Source organism: Chrysemys picta, chromosome 2, assembly GCF_011386835.1.
Source record: "Chrysemys picta bellii isolate R12L10 chromosome 2, ASM1138683v2, whole genome shotgun sequence".
In the NCBI taxonomy this organism is placed as follows: Eukaryota; Metazoa; Chordata; order Testudines; family Emydidae; genus Chrysemys; species Chrysemys picta.
In genome coordinates this window covers 174193213-174208884 of record NC_088792.1, presented here as the reverse complement: position 1 = coordinate 174208884, position 15672 = coordinate 174193213, and the positions used below count along the sequence as shown (strand labels likewise).

Sequence of the window (15672 nt, the reverse complement as noted above, 5' to 3'; positions counted from 1 at the left end):
TTCAACTCATTTTTTGCACTCCATTTTAACAAATAGTTCTTTTATCTTTTGTACCTAAGACTTAAAGAAAAACTGCAGTGATTTTATATATGTAAATTTGACCTTGCATGAGTATTTTCTAATAAGAATATTTGAATCCCAAAACAGCAATTATTTTCTGATCTATACCTGTTGCAATTTCAGTATTTCTATGGCAGGCAATGGTTCAGACTTCACTCCTTGGAAGTTGCTATTTTGAGAGGAATTGACACACAGTAAAATTAGGGTTACCATATTTAAACAATCAAAAAAGAGGACGGGAGGAGCCCCGCCCCCGTCCTGCCCTAGCCCTGCCCCTGCCCCTTCCACTCCCTCCCACTTCCTGCCCCCCTCAGAACCCCCAATCCTCCCCCCCACTCCTTGTCCCCTGACTGCCCCCTCCTGGGACCCCTGCCCCTAACTGCCCCCCAGGACTCCACCCCCTACTTAAGCCTCCCTGCTCCTTGTCCCCTGACTGCCACCTCCTGAGACCTTCCCACCATCCTAACTGGACCCCTAGGAGCCTAGCCCCTACCTGTCCCCTGACTGCCTCCTCCTAAGACCCTCCCCCCATCCTAACTGGCCCCCTAGGACCCTACCCCCTACCTGTCCCCTGACTGCCCCAACCTTTATTTACACCCCCACCCCCAGACAGACACCAGGGACTCCCACACCCCATCCAACCACTCCCCGCCCCCCCCCCCCGAACTCCCAACCCATCTAAAACCCTCTGCTCCCTGTCCCCTGACTGCCCCCTCCTGGGACCCCTGCTCCTAACTGCCCTCCAGAACCCCACCCCCTACCTAAACCTCCCTGTTCCTTGTCCCCTAACTGCCCCCTCCTGAGACCCCCCCACCCTAACTGCCCCCCTAGGACCCTACCTGTACCCTGACTGCCCAAAACCTTACACCCCCAGACAGCCCCCCGCCCCGAACTCCCGACCCATCCAACCCTGCTCCCTGTCTCTTGACTGCTCCCTCCAGAACCTCCCTGCCCCTTCTCTCACCCCCTGGCCCCCTTACCGTGCCACTCAGAACAGAGTGCTGCGGAGCGGCGCGCTGGGCAGCAAGGGAGGGGGAGTAGGAGCAGGGGCAGGAGCTCCAGACTGCCGGAGGCCCGAGGCGAACGGCCGGCCGGCGATCTGCGAATGCAGGGAGGGGGGGAGAGGAGGGGAGTGATCTCAAGTTGCAGAGGAGAGGAGGGGGAAGCGGAGCAGGGGCTCTGGCTGCCAGAGCCCCGTGCGAGTGGCATGATCCAGCCGGCTGCCCTGTCAGCCGCGCGCGCTCTGCATGGGGGGGGAAATCCAGACATTTACAAATTCCCCCCAGACGCAATTTTAACTCAAAAAAGCCGGACATGTCCGGCAGAATCCGGACAAATGGTTACCCTAATAAAATTGAAGGATACTTGAGCTGCATTTTAGGGAATAGCAAAAGCCGAAGTTTTAAAAGTTAGTTTTAAGGTAAATTTGTGTGCATTAGGAGAAAACTATTGTTTTTATTAGTGTTTTTGGCCAGTACTGTCCAAGATTTGAAAAGCTGGTAGCTAGTGCCCATTGCCTATGACATTGTATCTTGAAATGCATTTGCACAGGAACTGTTTTCCACATTAACCACAACCACCTTCGATGTTTTCTACTTATGTGCAGCTGCTACCTGATTAACACCTTGTGTAGCCATGTAGCTGCAGTGCCTTTGGCCTCAAATCTCTGTACTGAAACTATTAACCATCTACATTATACTTTTGGTTTAATTGGATGTTAATTGCATGACAGATGCAGATAAGCAGAGATCGCAGAAGGTGGTTCAGGGAAGGTGTGCATGCAGAATAGAGCACAGGGACTACATTTAATACAGATTTTTATTCTGGGTTTGTGGTTACCAACTAACTGTATGTGTTCAACAATTCCAGACAATATCTGCAGTAAAGTAGAAGGGAGGACAGTTTCTGTTAAAATGGTGCTACACTTGGATGATAAAATGATTTCAATAAGACACTGAAAAATTACCTGAAAACTGCTTTCATAGTCTCCTACTTTTTCCCATTCCTGGAAGTGCAGATTGAGTTTCCGCTGCTCCTGGTTGTTTGTTAGTAAATACTTGTCACTAATATAATACCTCTTTGTCAAGGATCTCAAAGAACTATACAGAAGTGGTTAAGGAAAAATTACATATGTTGTAATTCTACTTCTCTAAAGAAATCTTTTTTCATAATTCTCATTGCTTGGTCCTGACATGTTGGTGCAACTTCCCAAGCTCTAAAAAGGTTATTTTTAGTTAGTGGTGTGAGGTAAGAGCATGAATTCTGGTAGTTATGCAGTACCCCAGTGCGTAACCTTCCAATCAGTTCCTGATATGGCAGAAAGAGAAGACATCCCCAGGAAAACAGAATGGTTGACAAACGAATGCCTCAAAAAGGCAGAACAATAATCATCAAGGTGTATGATAAACGCTCTCTCTGAAGGGCTCCCCAACAAACTGTGAGGGGAAGTGAGCGACCGAAATTTCTGCATGAAAATACCTTCTAATTCTGCATTGAAGTTATTTAATTTTTCCCTTCTGTGAGCATTGGAGCTGACTGAAATGTTTTAACTGAAAACTCATTTCAGTTTCAGTTTTACTTCAAAAACAAACTTTTTATGTGGGAAATTTTGAAAACAAAAACAAAAAAAGGTTGAAATTTCCCACAAAAAATAATTGGTATTTTCCAACCAGCTCTTCTAAAGTGGCCATCTGTAGTGGAGATTCGCTCCTGGAGGATAAGTAGTTCAGGGAGGGGGAGGAGGGTATGAGTTTCCCAAAGGTAAAAACATAATAAAATTGCAAGCAGTAACCAGGCTAAGGACAACAGTGTGAGTAGTAAAGCAGCATTGCTCCCCAAAGCATCAGGCTTAATATTTCAGTGGTCTGTAGGGCATGGGCAAAAATCAAAGCTTTAAAAATCTGGCCATAAAGGACATCCCAAAAAGACTCCAGGGGAGAGTTAAAATTCTGTCCTTGTGTAATTTACCTAGAATAGACTCTCAGCAATTGCTGTGGACAAATTCTGCTTTCCTCCCCTTCCTCCTCCCCCAACCCCCTATATTTTTTGTTTCTTGTTCTCCTGGCCTTTTGCATTAATTTATTGTGATGGTTTCCAACACCCATTATGATAATTTTAATGCAAGAGATTGCACTGCAGTTAGCTTGCTATTTTTGTTGCAGCAACTGTGTCATTTCTGAAACCTGCTTGCTCTGGCTGACAATGTAGCACATACTGCAAGACCCATTTGAATCAACAGGAGCAAAAGGTGTAAGGTATTATATCTACAAATAACTATTATGCCTGGATGAGTTTATTTTTATTTTTATTTATTAAAGGTTATACAGAGACTCTACCCTCTCACTTGTAAATCCTGTACCATATGAGAATACAGATGAATTTGTGCTGTGCTGAGAATCAATGTAATCATGATAATTAGTAGTCAGTCTGCAACTCACTATGAGCCAAACAAAGGGATTTCCTTGGAGTAGCTATTCTCAAGAGAAAAACAAGTGTGTGCAAGAGAGGGCATATGCTATCCATGTTTCTGCATATCCTTGTTTCTTGCTACGTACAGTATGTGAGTTGCTATAATTTTAAGAGGGCTCTGTTGTTCAGAGACCTGCAGAGGTACTGCAGCCATAGTGTTACTGGTGGCTTTTTGTATAAGCATTGTTAAGACCTAGAAGCATGAGAAGAAGATAAAGATTCAGAACTGAGGCTGTACAAAACAATCAGTTTTTATCTTTTGTAGAAGATGTTACATTGAGAAGGGCTAAAATATATGTTAACTTTTTTTTTTTTAACACAAATGTTGGAAGAGTAGAATAGATTGGGTTTGGAAACTATGTTTACCTTATACCTCCCAAAAAGGAAGAAAGGACGAGCTTATGGTTAACATACAGGATTGGATGTTAAGAGATACAGGTTCTGTACCTGGCTTTGCCACAGACTTCATGTGTGACTTAAGGCAAGCCACTTGAACTCTCTACTTCTGTTTCCTCAGTGCCTTACAGAGGTATTGTGAAGCTAACTAATTTTTGTAGAGTGCACTGAGATATAGCACTTTCCATCCAAGGATGTATAGAAAGTTTTAATAATAGTAAATTGCAACAAAATTTTGTCTTCCTACTACAGGTATTTGCATGTTTAGGTTAGGCCCCAATTTTGCAAAAGCTTAAGTACATGTTTAATTTTAAGCACGTGAATAGTCCAGTTGATTAGTTGGAACTCCTCACATGCTTACAGTTAAGCATGTCCATAAGTCTTTGCAGGATTGGGATATAAAACAGCAGCTAACAGATTTACAGGCTTGTAGAAATTAGAGAAGGAAAAGATAACACTGGGTAATCCTTTAGTCAAGTCTGCTCAGGGCCGTCCCTAGCTATTGTGGGGCCCTACGCAGCCCCCCTGTGTGTGGGGGGGGGAGGGCCCAGGCCTCCGCGGGGGGCAGAGGTGGGAGGCCTGGGGAAGAGGCGGGGCAGAGGCTGGAGCAGCACGCAGCTGGGCAGGGCACCAGGAAATTTGGTGCCCCAAGTTTTCTGGTGCCCTAGGCAGCTGCGTACTTTGTGTATGGGTAAGGATGGCCCTGAGTCTGCTGCCCATACATGTTTATTTCTTGCCATACACAGTGTTTAGACAGTAAATGTGAACTGTTGTGCCAGTTCTTAAATACATCAATTTTCTTTCTAAACAACTGTGTTTGGTGTATTGAGTGAAAAACTAGAAAATGGATAATAAATCCATCGTACATATAAAAGAGCAAAAGCAATCTGGGGCCAAACTGACAGACATGCATGTGATTACTCCCATTAAAACCAATGGGGCCTACTCACCTTGGTAGAGTCACTCACATGAGTGTTTGCAGAATAAAGCTGGATAACGAACACCAGTTTTTAAAAAAATAGAAAGTGTACGTTAGGATTGTATATCTTCCAGGAAACAGCCACTGATTTTTTTTTTTTTCCTTTTAAGAAATAGAGTATATTTAAACACACACGCACCCCGGATGAAGAGCATTTTCCTTATCCAGTCATTCATTATCAAGCAACAAAATTAAACGAAATCTCAACATTTTTTGGTTGTCTGCCCCAGAATAACTAAGCAGCTTCCCCTCAAAATCTTTCTAGGACACCAGCTGCAAATAAGAATGAGCTTCCATATTTAATAAATTCTATTAACTACACACACATCCATGTCACATTATAGGTGAACAGGCCCTAATTAAAAGCACACACCATCTGCTGGTTTGTGGCAGCAGGGTAGCACTCCATAAGCACCCCTGGTTCCTGTGATTGAAATGTATTATTTATGAGCTCTTACAAAAATATGTCACTTACCTCATGGAAACTGCGTTAAGAGCTGGATGGCACCATCTAATGGTATGGTAGTGAAGCAGGTTGTTAATCTTTTTTCTTAAGAATATTCTCTTTGCTCTCTCTAGATATATATATTTGGGGTGGAGGAAGGGGTTAATGATCAGATTTCCAACATTTTCATGTTGGACCTGAAGCTTGCTTTTCGCTTTTGTATGAGATGAAAAGTAATCTTTGAAAATATTAAGCTATTGGAGTGGTTTTCATTGTTTTTTTCTTTCTGAGCAAAATGTTTAAGTTTGAGATAAATATGTTTATTGGTGTGACAGGTTTCAGAGTAGCAGCCGTGTTAGTCTGTATCCGCAAAAAGAACCCGAAGAAGTGGGCTGTAGTCCACGAAAGCTTATGCTCTAATAAATTTGTTTGTCTCTAAGGTGCCACAAGTACTCCTGTTCTTTTTATTGGTGTGAGGCATTTTAAATGGTGATAGACAATATTAGTGTGAATTACAAAGATACCTGAAAAGGATCAGCATGCACCAAATACCTTTTATAAGCTGGCCTCTCATAAAAATATCTACTGTCAATTGGGAGTGTATTTTAACAAAAATGAAATCCATCTAGTGTTTGTTAAGGGATTCATTGCAGATTGTACCAAGATTATTTGTTGGCTTTTAAATAAGGAGAGAGAATTCTAATCTGTGTTTCTAATGGTCCTTGGGACCTAAAGTTTTGGACACTTTTCTATGTTGCCTTGCAAGGGTGGAGGCCACATCCTCTTTCCCACCTGTTAGTGGGACTAGGGGCACTGTTCCTCGAGTGGAAAGCAAAATGCACGTTGAGAAAAATAAAACACCTTTTTGAATGGCTGATTCAACAGCTCACCTTTGGTGACTTTCAGGTTACAAATTGATGTATGCAGTGGTTAGCATTGTGCCTGATGACCCTTGGAATGCCAGGAACAAGAATCAGTGCACTGATTCAAATCACTCTTGTGGTTCATATGACAAGAAAAGAGATGATTGAAATATCCTTGTGCTCTGTAGCACTCATAACTAGCCTCCAGCAGAAGTAGTGCTGTTGTGCTACTTCAGGCTTTTTTTTTGTAGTGCCAAGCAGTGCTGCATCTTAATAGCAGTAACAGGCAAAGCAATAATGATTGGACTTTTCTTATGGCTACTCATATTGTTACAAGGAGACCTTTAGTATTAAAAAAAGTAAACAGAGAGCATGTAATAAGACCCTCCAGGTAGTTGTACTTAACTTTAAAGAAAACAGACAAACAAACAAACAAACAAAAACTGCCTTGGTGAAGAAAGTTTAGACAACATGGGGCTTTCTGTGTTTCTCTGTGGTATTGTTAATGATTCTGTTTCCAGTGATGAAACCACCATCTTTCTTTCCACACATTAGGTAAGGGTGTGTAGAGGAGTAATTCTACAGTTTATTTGTGATTCCACAATATGTTTATAATCTATAATAACATTCCCAGTCTGTTGGCATAGAGAAATGTTTATACATCTCAGAGATGACGTAGACATGAAGAAAATTGAAGTATATGAGGCACAAAGTTCTTCCACATTAAGTTCTAGTAAAGCTGGTTCTACAGTTCAAGGCCCTGACCATTGCTTTATAGTATTTACTAGGGCATGATGGGATTTAACCTGAACAGAGAGAGAGAATATAAAGTTTGAAGCAGATAAATGGACGATTAGTGTGTACAGCTGTTTGTAAATATCCTCAACAGCATTTACTTCAGTAGCCAAACACTTTAAAAATTGTTTTGATGTCAAAACACTTACGGATGCTTTTTTTAATAATGTCTAGAACATATGCCATCAGAAGGATAAGAGATGCCTTCAGAGAAAACAAACATTTAAAGGATTCAGAAGAAATACAAACACTAGTGAATAAAGCAAGAACAAACCTAGAGATTATTCATCGGCAGGTAAGCATACTTTAGTTCATCTCTTTTACTTAAGAATTGTAAAATGCTGAATGACATGTTCTTCTCCTCTAAGGGTATAAGTCCCATGCCAGTTTACGGAATGGGGAGAGAGATCCTGTACAAGTATTATTGTTCACAAATGGTGGGGAGGCAGAGTGAGGGAGTGAGTGACTGGCACAGTATTCAGTTCTCCTTGATTGGAAGGATTTAAACATGAGTCCCATTAGTACTAATGGATTCTACATACTGTTCTCTAAACTCCTTTGCTGTCCCTCTTTTTTCTGCTCTTCAGTCCTCTGTTGCCATGTGTTTTGTCTTTGCTTTTCCCTGTGTTGTGTTTTCTCTTGCTCTATGTCCATCTCCTCATCCCTTCTTTTCTTCCTTCCCTCATCACTGGCATGTTAATATGCTCAGGGGAGTGCCAGTAGCTTAAGCTTTCTTTACTCTGTTTTTGCCCAATTTGAAGCACAGTCCAGTAGGGTGTAGAAACAGAAGCATATCCAATCTTAACATTTTTGAATAAGTTTGTGAAAATATTTTTTGCTTGTTTGCACTCCGGATATTATTGATTCCTGTCCACTGTGTTCACACCACTGTGCACAGGGCTAAGGAGGGTAGCGAGATGATACTTTGGAACACACATCAAACTTAACTGATTAATTTTATACATAATGTATTTTAAGAAGTTTTATCTTTAAGTTCCCCCTAGCCTCTTACTTCAGAAATGGAGCCTAGCTTAGCATTTTCTTTCAAGCCTCATGATTGTTTTACATTTGTTTACATTTTGTTGGCTTTCTTTGCAAGGAAAGGAAATTCTTCAAATTTATTTCTCCCAAATTTATTTTTAGGGAGGGTCTGAGGCTGCGGGCTTTATGGAGCCAAAGGACAGCCCTAAATTAAAAAGCTGGAAGACCGCTTGCTAAGTGGAGTCAACCATTAACCATTCAATAACAGCAGAAGAATACTTCTAATATTATTTGTTGAAAGAAGGTTTGGTCTTTAAAAGCATGGGGGGGAAAGATGTCCCACTCATATGACCTGCTGTTTGGCGCCAGCAAGCCGCAACTAGTTCAAATTCAAAAGTGTCTTCTAATTTTGGATGCCTTAACATTTAGGTATCCAACTTGACACACCTATGACCCCACTTTCACTGGTCCCATTAACCTAAGTGGAACTGTTGGTGCTCAGGTTCTGCCTATGTCAAGTTCAATGTCCTCAAATTGAGGCAATTATGTTTAGAGGCCATTCTTGGGAAAATTTGTTCCTAAGTGATTTGGTCTAAGGTATCACAGTACGTCTGTTACAGAGCTTGGAATAAAACCCAGCTCTCCTTATTCTGAGTCCTGTACTTCAACCATATAATATTTATGTGACCAGTCCTCCAAAATCTCAATGGGGCTTTGCAGAATTGGGTCTTGGGTTTTATTTCATGTCAGTTGACATGGTGGGGAAAGGAAGAAAGCACTTTTTCTAACCTAGCTGATGAAAGAACACACAAAATTGGTTAGGTCCTTCAATGTGTACTTTTGTTGTTTTGATGCCTAAAAAAAAAAGGAGCAGGGAGATAACAGTGGAAAGTTCGGTTAATCTCTGTTCTACATTCCCACTATCTCTTTTGGTCCTGTTTATAAAATAATAGGGACCAGATAGCCACTAGCAAATACAGTTGTTATATTTTTTTAAGTGACATTGTCACAGCACGAACATCCAGTCTTTGTTTGGATCTATGAAAACATGTGTTTAAAGTTTACTCAGAACATGGTTATGACTGTTGTCATGACATCAACAGAACCATTTTAATCCATTAATATTGTTCACCTTGTTGCTCTGAAGTATTCACAAAAAATTAATTTAATCTAGAAATAATCCTGTAGGGCCATATTTTGCCTTCAGCTATGAACATGCAGATCCCAGTGAAAATGGCTCAGGCATATAAAGACACAATTCCACCTGTAGGGAAATTTCCAAAGGCACAAATGGCACATAGGTAAGGCTAAGATTTTGTCATGGATATTTTTAGTAAAAGTCTCGGACAGGCCACAGGCAAAAAAGAAAAATTCACAGAAGCCGTGACCTGTCCGTGACTTTTACTAAAAATATCCCTGACAAAATGGGGATCTGCAGGTCCCCACACTGCCTGAAGCAGGGCAGCTACACTGGGGCTGCAGGGTACCCCTGCTGCCTGCATTTCCAGGAGGTCCCCGCTGCCTGTGGGGTTCCCCCGCCTCTGGTGTCAGCCAGGAGCTGTGGGGATTCCCCACGGCCAGAAGCTCAGGGGGTTCCCCGCTGCCTGCAGTGGTCAGGAGCTCAGGGGTTCCCCCACCACTGGCAGCTCCGGGGCCCCCACTGCCTGCGGTAGCCGGGAGCTGCGGGGTACCCTGCCGCCTACAGCAGCTTGGAGCTCCAGGGACTGCCAGAGGTGGCGGGGATACCTCGCAACTCCATGATTCCACGGGCAGTGACTTCTGCCACTAAATCGTAGCTTTACACTCAACTCCCACTGATTTTCAATTTGGATTTTCACATTTGAAAATCTCCCTCTTTATATTTAAATTTAAAAATATTCTTAATTTGTAATGGTTTGATACACATAACTTAAATGCATTGTAAATCAGCAAGATCATTTAGAGATCTATATTTTTCTCTTCTCCAAAACCATTTGTCTGTTTCTCAATTTTGTTCTTTAATTTGTCTTGACTATCTTCACCTTTACATTTGCTATAGGAAGACCTAAGTCAGTTGCTAAGTCTATAGCTTTTAAGCGCTTTTACTCTCGAAGGGGTTTCTTTCATGTTCTAAGCCAACCTCCTGGTTCAAAAATTCGATTGCATTTTGAAATCACTCTGTGTAAAATTTCATGGGAAAATATATTTAAAAAGCAGGGGATTTTGTAGAAATGGAAGGGAAAATTCTTGTCAGATATGGAATATTTTCACTATTTTGGAAGTGTTAATTTTATCTAAGCATTTCTTTGGTCACCCTTTTAGATTTTTTCTTCTTTTAGACAAGATAGAATCTCTCTAAGTCTGACTGTCAAAGGGTGCCTATGTATCTATATATAGATATATTTTTATTGGAATAAAAATAATAGCAGATGGTATGTGGTGAGGCTTCTCTTTAAAAACATAATCTAATAGAAGGAAATGAGTTTAGCAAGTGAATTTCAGAGATGTCTGAGCTTTGGGGGGCTTTGAATGTTGATATTTGGGATAACTGAAGCTGAATTAGTCTCTATACCAAATGAAAAATGTATTTCTAAATAAGCAAAAGTAATTGTCAGTGTTCTTTTGTGGAACAAATTATATACTTCAATGCTGGCAGCACTTCATCTATAAAGCAAGCTCAAAATATTATGAAACAAGTCTCTGCCTTGTCCTAAAGTACACATGTAAATTAGGTGAAAGTACAAGAGACCTCCTAGAGTCTCTTCCATTCTGTGTTGCACTTACAATCATCTGTTCCATGAAAAACACAATTTTTGCATGACTCACATTTCTCTAACATCTTGATTGTTTATTTTCAGTCTTATTTTAATTGAACAATTTAATTAATGGCGTGAACTGACATAAAATAATGGGTTTATATTTAAAACCAACCATAAAACATATACAAATTGTTTTTGTTTTTAAACACAAAAGCAATGAAGCAAATATTAGATGTAGTGTGCATTTTTGTAAGTTTGGGGATTTATTATAATATAGCACATCTGGTGTTGCTGACTTTTTCATTGCATGTCGATAGAAATTAAATAATATCCCAGCTTGCTGACAATTTGTTGTTACTGTGAAATCAAATTTACATGCTAATTTATGGTTTAGTCATCAAAGTGACCACTGAAGTATAAGGTTCATAAATAACAATTTGAATCAGTCTAGTGGGAAATGTGAAATAGTGACAGATTACTGTCATTTCATGTCAGTTACCACAGTATTTTCCTGAATGTTTTAAAAGGAGCTTTATAAAGCTAAAAAGCATGGAGGAACATTAATCTCAACCTCTGTCTTCCCACACTTTCCTAGTTATTGGTTTGATTTGAAAATAGGATGGGTAAGGGAGGGAGCAGATCACAGATTCTTTTCTGCCCATAGCACATGGTATGGAGGTTTTTCTTGTATCTAGTGTGCTAACAGCAGAGAAGGGGATTATACACTGTGACCAGCGTATTGTCATCATTAAAAGAGTGGAAAAGTTGCAGCTGTTAATGCCAGCATATAGTCAGCTCTAGACAAGCAGGGTAACTTTAATGTAAAATCCTTTGTATGTGGTTATTGAGACAGAATGAGTTCTACTGTCACCACTAGTGTGATATGGTGTCTGCCACTCGCTTATCAAACTGTTTCTGTTTATGCTCCCATGACTTCTCTGAAGAACTATTACTACTGTTTGAACAGGAGGGGGATTGGAGACGCTTCCCTGAAAAAATATTGTTTTTGTTTAGATTGAGGGTTTATACAAGCCACTTTGAAGCTCATTTGTGTTGTATGTGTTCAAGTCCTAGCTAGTTCTCTTAATGACATCACAACAGCCTTTGATTTTCACTGCACCAAAATGAAAATCTGTATGGGACCAGTGTGTTTTGGTTAAATGCCTATTTTAATACACAAAGCTATTTATTATTATTTGTTTTCATCCTACAAAATACTTCTTTTTAGCCTTAGACTGAAACTGGAAGGCTTTAGTCTTTTAGCTCTACATTTAAGAAGGAATTATTCTGGATTTCCCAACAGATATGAAGACTACAGTACCAATCATTCTTGTTTTGACATCATATCACTGAAATACCCTTCAGTAAAAAGGTTTTGACGCCTCATTGCTTTTGTTGTTCTTTCAAGTAGTCCAAACTGAGGAGAATTGTGCTTTATACAGAAGATTCTTTTGCAGGGTGACCAACAATACATCATAAACTTCTGGAGGAGCACTATGTGAGGGTTTCCCTGATTAGTGCTAACTTGTCTTCCAGGTATAGCCATGCTCTGAGTGAACAGATGGACAGTGATGACTCCTCTCTTTAATATCATTTGAATTGTTTGACTTTCCTTTCTTATGTATATGAATGGAACTGTAAGAAGAACGTTTATGAGCTATGACAATTCTATTTAATGGGCTGTGCTTATAATACTAAGTACAAAACGCTTAAAATATTTTTCACATTCACAGCATATTATGAACCTTTTCTAATCCTTGCAGTATTCTTTGGGGTTGGTAAGCATTATCCCCATTTCATTGAGATGAAAACTGAAGCAGTGTTGAGTGATACAGCCAAAGTCACTGTCAGATCCTGTATTAGAACTCAGGAGTTCCTATCTCCCAGTCATGTGGTTTTGCCACACCTGTCTTAATCTTGTAACAGTCTTGGTTTTTCCATTGCAATTTACTGCAATTAGTTGACAAGTATATTTCATGTTAGAACCTCTGTTTGTGTATACTCTACTGTTAGAACAATTCTCCTGGATTAATGGTTTGGTTTTTGAGTCACATTATATCCAGTGCAGTAGGGCATATCCAGAGTGCTTGACCTTCTTGACTCAGTCATTGCCAAAATGTCTCCTTAGCAGTGTTATGGATGCAAGCACCGACTTGGTGTTACCAGAAGTTATGGCTGATGAATGTACTAGAACAGCACTAGTATTATTACGAAAGTAATAATATATCTCCAGCATAAAAAATGAAACATAGAATATTTTGAATCTTTTCGTTCTTTCAGCACCTCCTAAGTGTTTTGGTTAAATGGCAATCTTTTAGTACTGTATGTGCTGTTGTATTCAACATTTTATTTTTAATGTTCACGGGTTCTTAGAGACTGTTAGAGGGGTGCAGACAATTTGAAGTGTAGTCAGTTTGAAAAGCAAAAACTAAATTTTGCTTAGCTACTGCACTTGCTTTTGGATCCCACTGACAATTTTTTGTGGTTTTACCACATTTTCCTGTTGTTTTACACAAACGGGGCTGGCTGGCTGACTATATGGGGGGAACAATCATCATACAGACACAAACTAATATAACAGAGAAATGAGGGTTTTTTTCCCCTCTGAACTTTCAGTTCTAATAATCTTAGTTTTACTTGCAGCCGTGGCAGGTAAAATATTTTAGGCAGAAGTGGGCATGTACTTTTTAAGCATTCAGAGTGCTGGGTCCAGTCTACAAAATCTTTAATGGATTTGGAGTTCACCATCATATAGACCTTCTCACCCTCCAAGAGAGCTACTTAGGCCTTGGCTACACTTGCACACTATACCACAATAAAGCCTCCCAGAGCGCTTTACCTCATTCCCCATCCACACTGGCAAGACACGTAGAGCGCTCTGACTCCCTGGCTGGAGTGCTCCTGGTACTCCACCTCCCGGAGAGGATTAACAGCTGTTGCGTATTGGGTGAGACTCTTCAGTGCCAGTGTAAACGAGAAGTAACATTACAACGCTCTAATTGACCTCCGGAAATGTCCCATAATCCCCTTAACTGAAGTGGCCTCTCTTGTCTTTGTTGTGAACTCAGGACGCAGAAGTGCCCTTTCAAAGGTCCGTTTTGGAGTGCTGGCTGCTTATCTGGTCTGAGAAACAAACAGCTAATGTTTGCTTTGAGTGAATGAGAGAGAGGCAGGGGAGGAAGGGGGATCTGAACTTACAAGACAGCGTGCTGACACACTCTCAGCACCCCAAAACCCACTCTCTCTCTCTCTCCCCACACTCCCTGTCACACTCCACCACCACCACCCCATTTGAAAAGCACGTTGCAGCCACTTGAACGCTGGGATAGCTGCCCATAATGCACCGCTCCCAATGCAGCTGCAAATGTGGCCCCGCCAGTGCGCTTTCAGCTCTGTGTGGACGGACTGTAGCACTTTCCATAGTGCGCTCTCCAAAGGCTGGTTTAACTTAAAGCGCTCTATAGCTGCAAGTGTAGCCAAGCCCTTAGACTACTAAGCATTAGAGACAGAATGCACTTAGCAGCAGAATCTTGACTATGAAACTTCTTGCTAGTAATTTTAATTTAAGGCTATAAATAAGACAAACATTGTTTTTTTTTCCCCCTTGTTAGTTGAGAGTTGCAAAATTATATAATATCTTTGGTTATGTAATGGCAATTGTGTAGCCAAGAGCACAGCATAGTTGGAGAGAGCCTTGAACCCCACATTCAAAAGGTTGTTTGAACACCCACAACATTTTTGAAAATTTTGCACTGATTACTGTTGATGCTGGGGGTTCATGAACCAAAAATCTGAACGTTTCTGTTCCTACTGACAGCAAATTATCTTTGTACACAAATGAGGTTTCATTTTATCAGATTTGCTACTTGGAAAAAACATGTAAAGATGGCAAATGAATTTACTGCTTGCTTCAACAGGCTCATCTGAATTGATTTTATTTTAACGTTTTAACTCTTGCACATAATTCTAAACTGTACAAAGAAACATATCTCAGTGTGCCTGTAATTATCTCCCTGGAATTTAAAAACTCCATGCAACATAGAGTGATAAGATTGCTAACGTAAATTCTGTATCTCTGAATGGAAAACCTGCTTTCCCCTGTTATTCCAGATAATCTACAGTTTGGATGGAGTATATTTCCGGGGAAGGGAGTGGGCATTTATTTGTTTATTTTCTTCTAAGCTTATGTTTGACTTTCATCTTCATCGTTTCCCCGCTCCCTCTTTTTCTCTGCCCTTTCCTCAGAACCATGTATGTTGTTTATCTCCTTATGTGGAACCCAGAAACAAAAGCACATTGCTCTCTCCAAGAGCCTTTCTGCAAGTCAGCAAGCAGAGCCATAGTCAGTAAGCTTCCACCGTTTCTCTTGAGGGTGACTCAGCATATTTCCCTAGCTCTGCTGGCCTGGGAAATGGAAGCCCCCAAACTTCATCCTGAACCCAGCTCTCCTGCATACCAACATGCTAACCCATCCCTATCGGCTTTTTCTAAAGCCTAATATTTATTACTTTTTTCTATTCTGTTCTTTTGGATAGCTCTCCCAGCCCTGTGGATCTCAGTGGAGTTAAAAAAGTGTGTCTGCTTTTCTCCACTATATTGACTAATGGCTTTCCTCTCTTGGCAGTTCATTACCACTTTACCTATGATTTTTGTTGTCAGAGATTTGTTATTTATTTCTATTACAGTAGAGACAGTCTCTGCGCCAAAGAGCCTACAGTATAAATAGACAAATCACTGGAGGGGGGGGGGGGGGGGGTGAATGACAATATCCACATTTCACAGAAGAGAAACTGAGATATTAAGAGACTTTCCCAAGGTCTTACAGGAAGTCTGTGTTAGAGCTGGGAGTTGAATCCAGATCTCTTGAGTCCCAGTCCAATGCTTTAATTGCAAGACCAATCTTCCTCTTGGTTTGCAATTAATGTGGCTCACCTGTCTTTGATTTTT

At 40.7% G+C, this 15672-nt stretch overlaps 1 protein-coding gene across 3 annotated transcripts in view; it reads left to right on the top strand.

The window, feature by feature from the left end:
- The window catches only part of LYRM4 (LYR motif containing 4), a 154169-nt gene that overhangs the window by 30089 nt on the left and 108408 nt on the right, over nt 1–15672 (top strand). For all 3 annotated transcript variants that reach the window (XM_005305976.4, XM_065584908.1, XM_065584907.1), the window contains exon 2: nt 7181–7301. In XM_005305976.4, coding sequence (XP_005306033.3) covers nt 7181–7301 — 121 coding nt within the window. The remainder of the gene's footprint in view (nt 1–7180; nt 7302–15672) is intronic.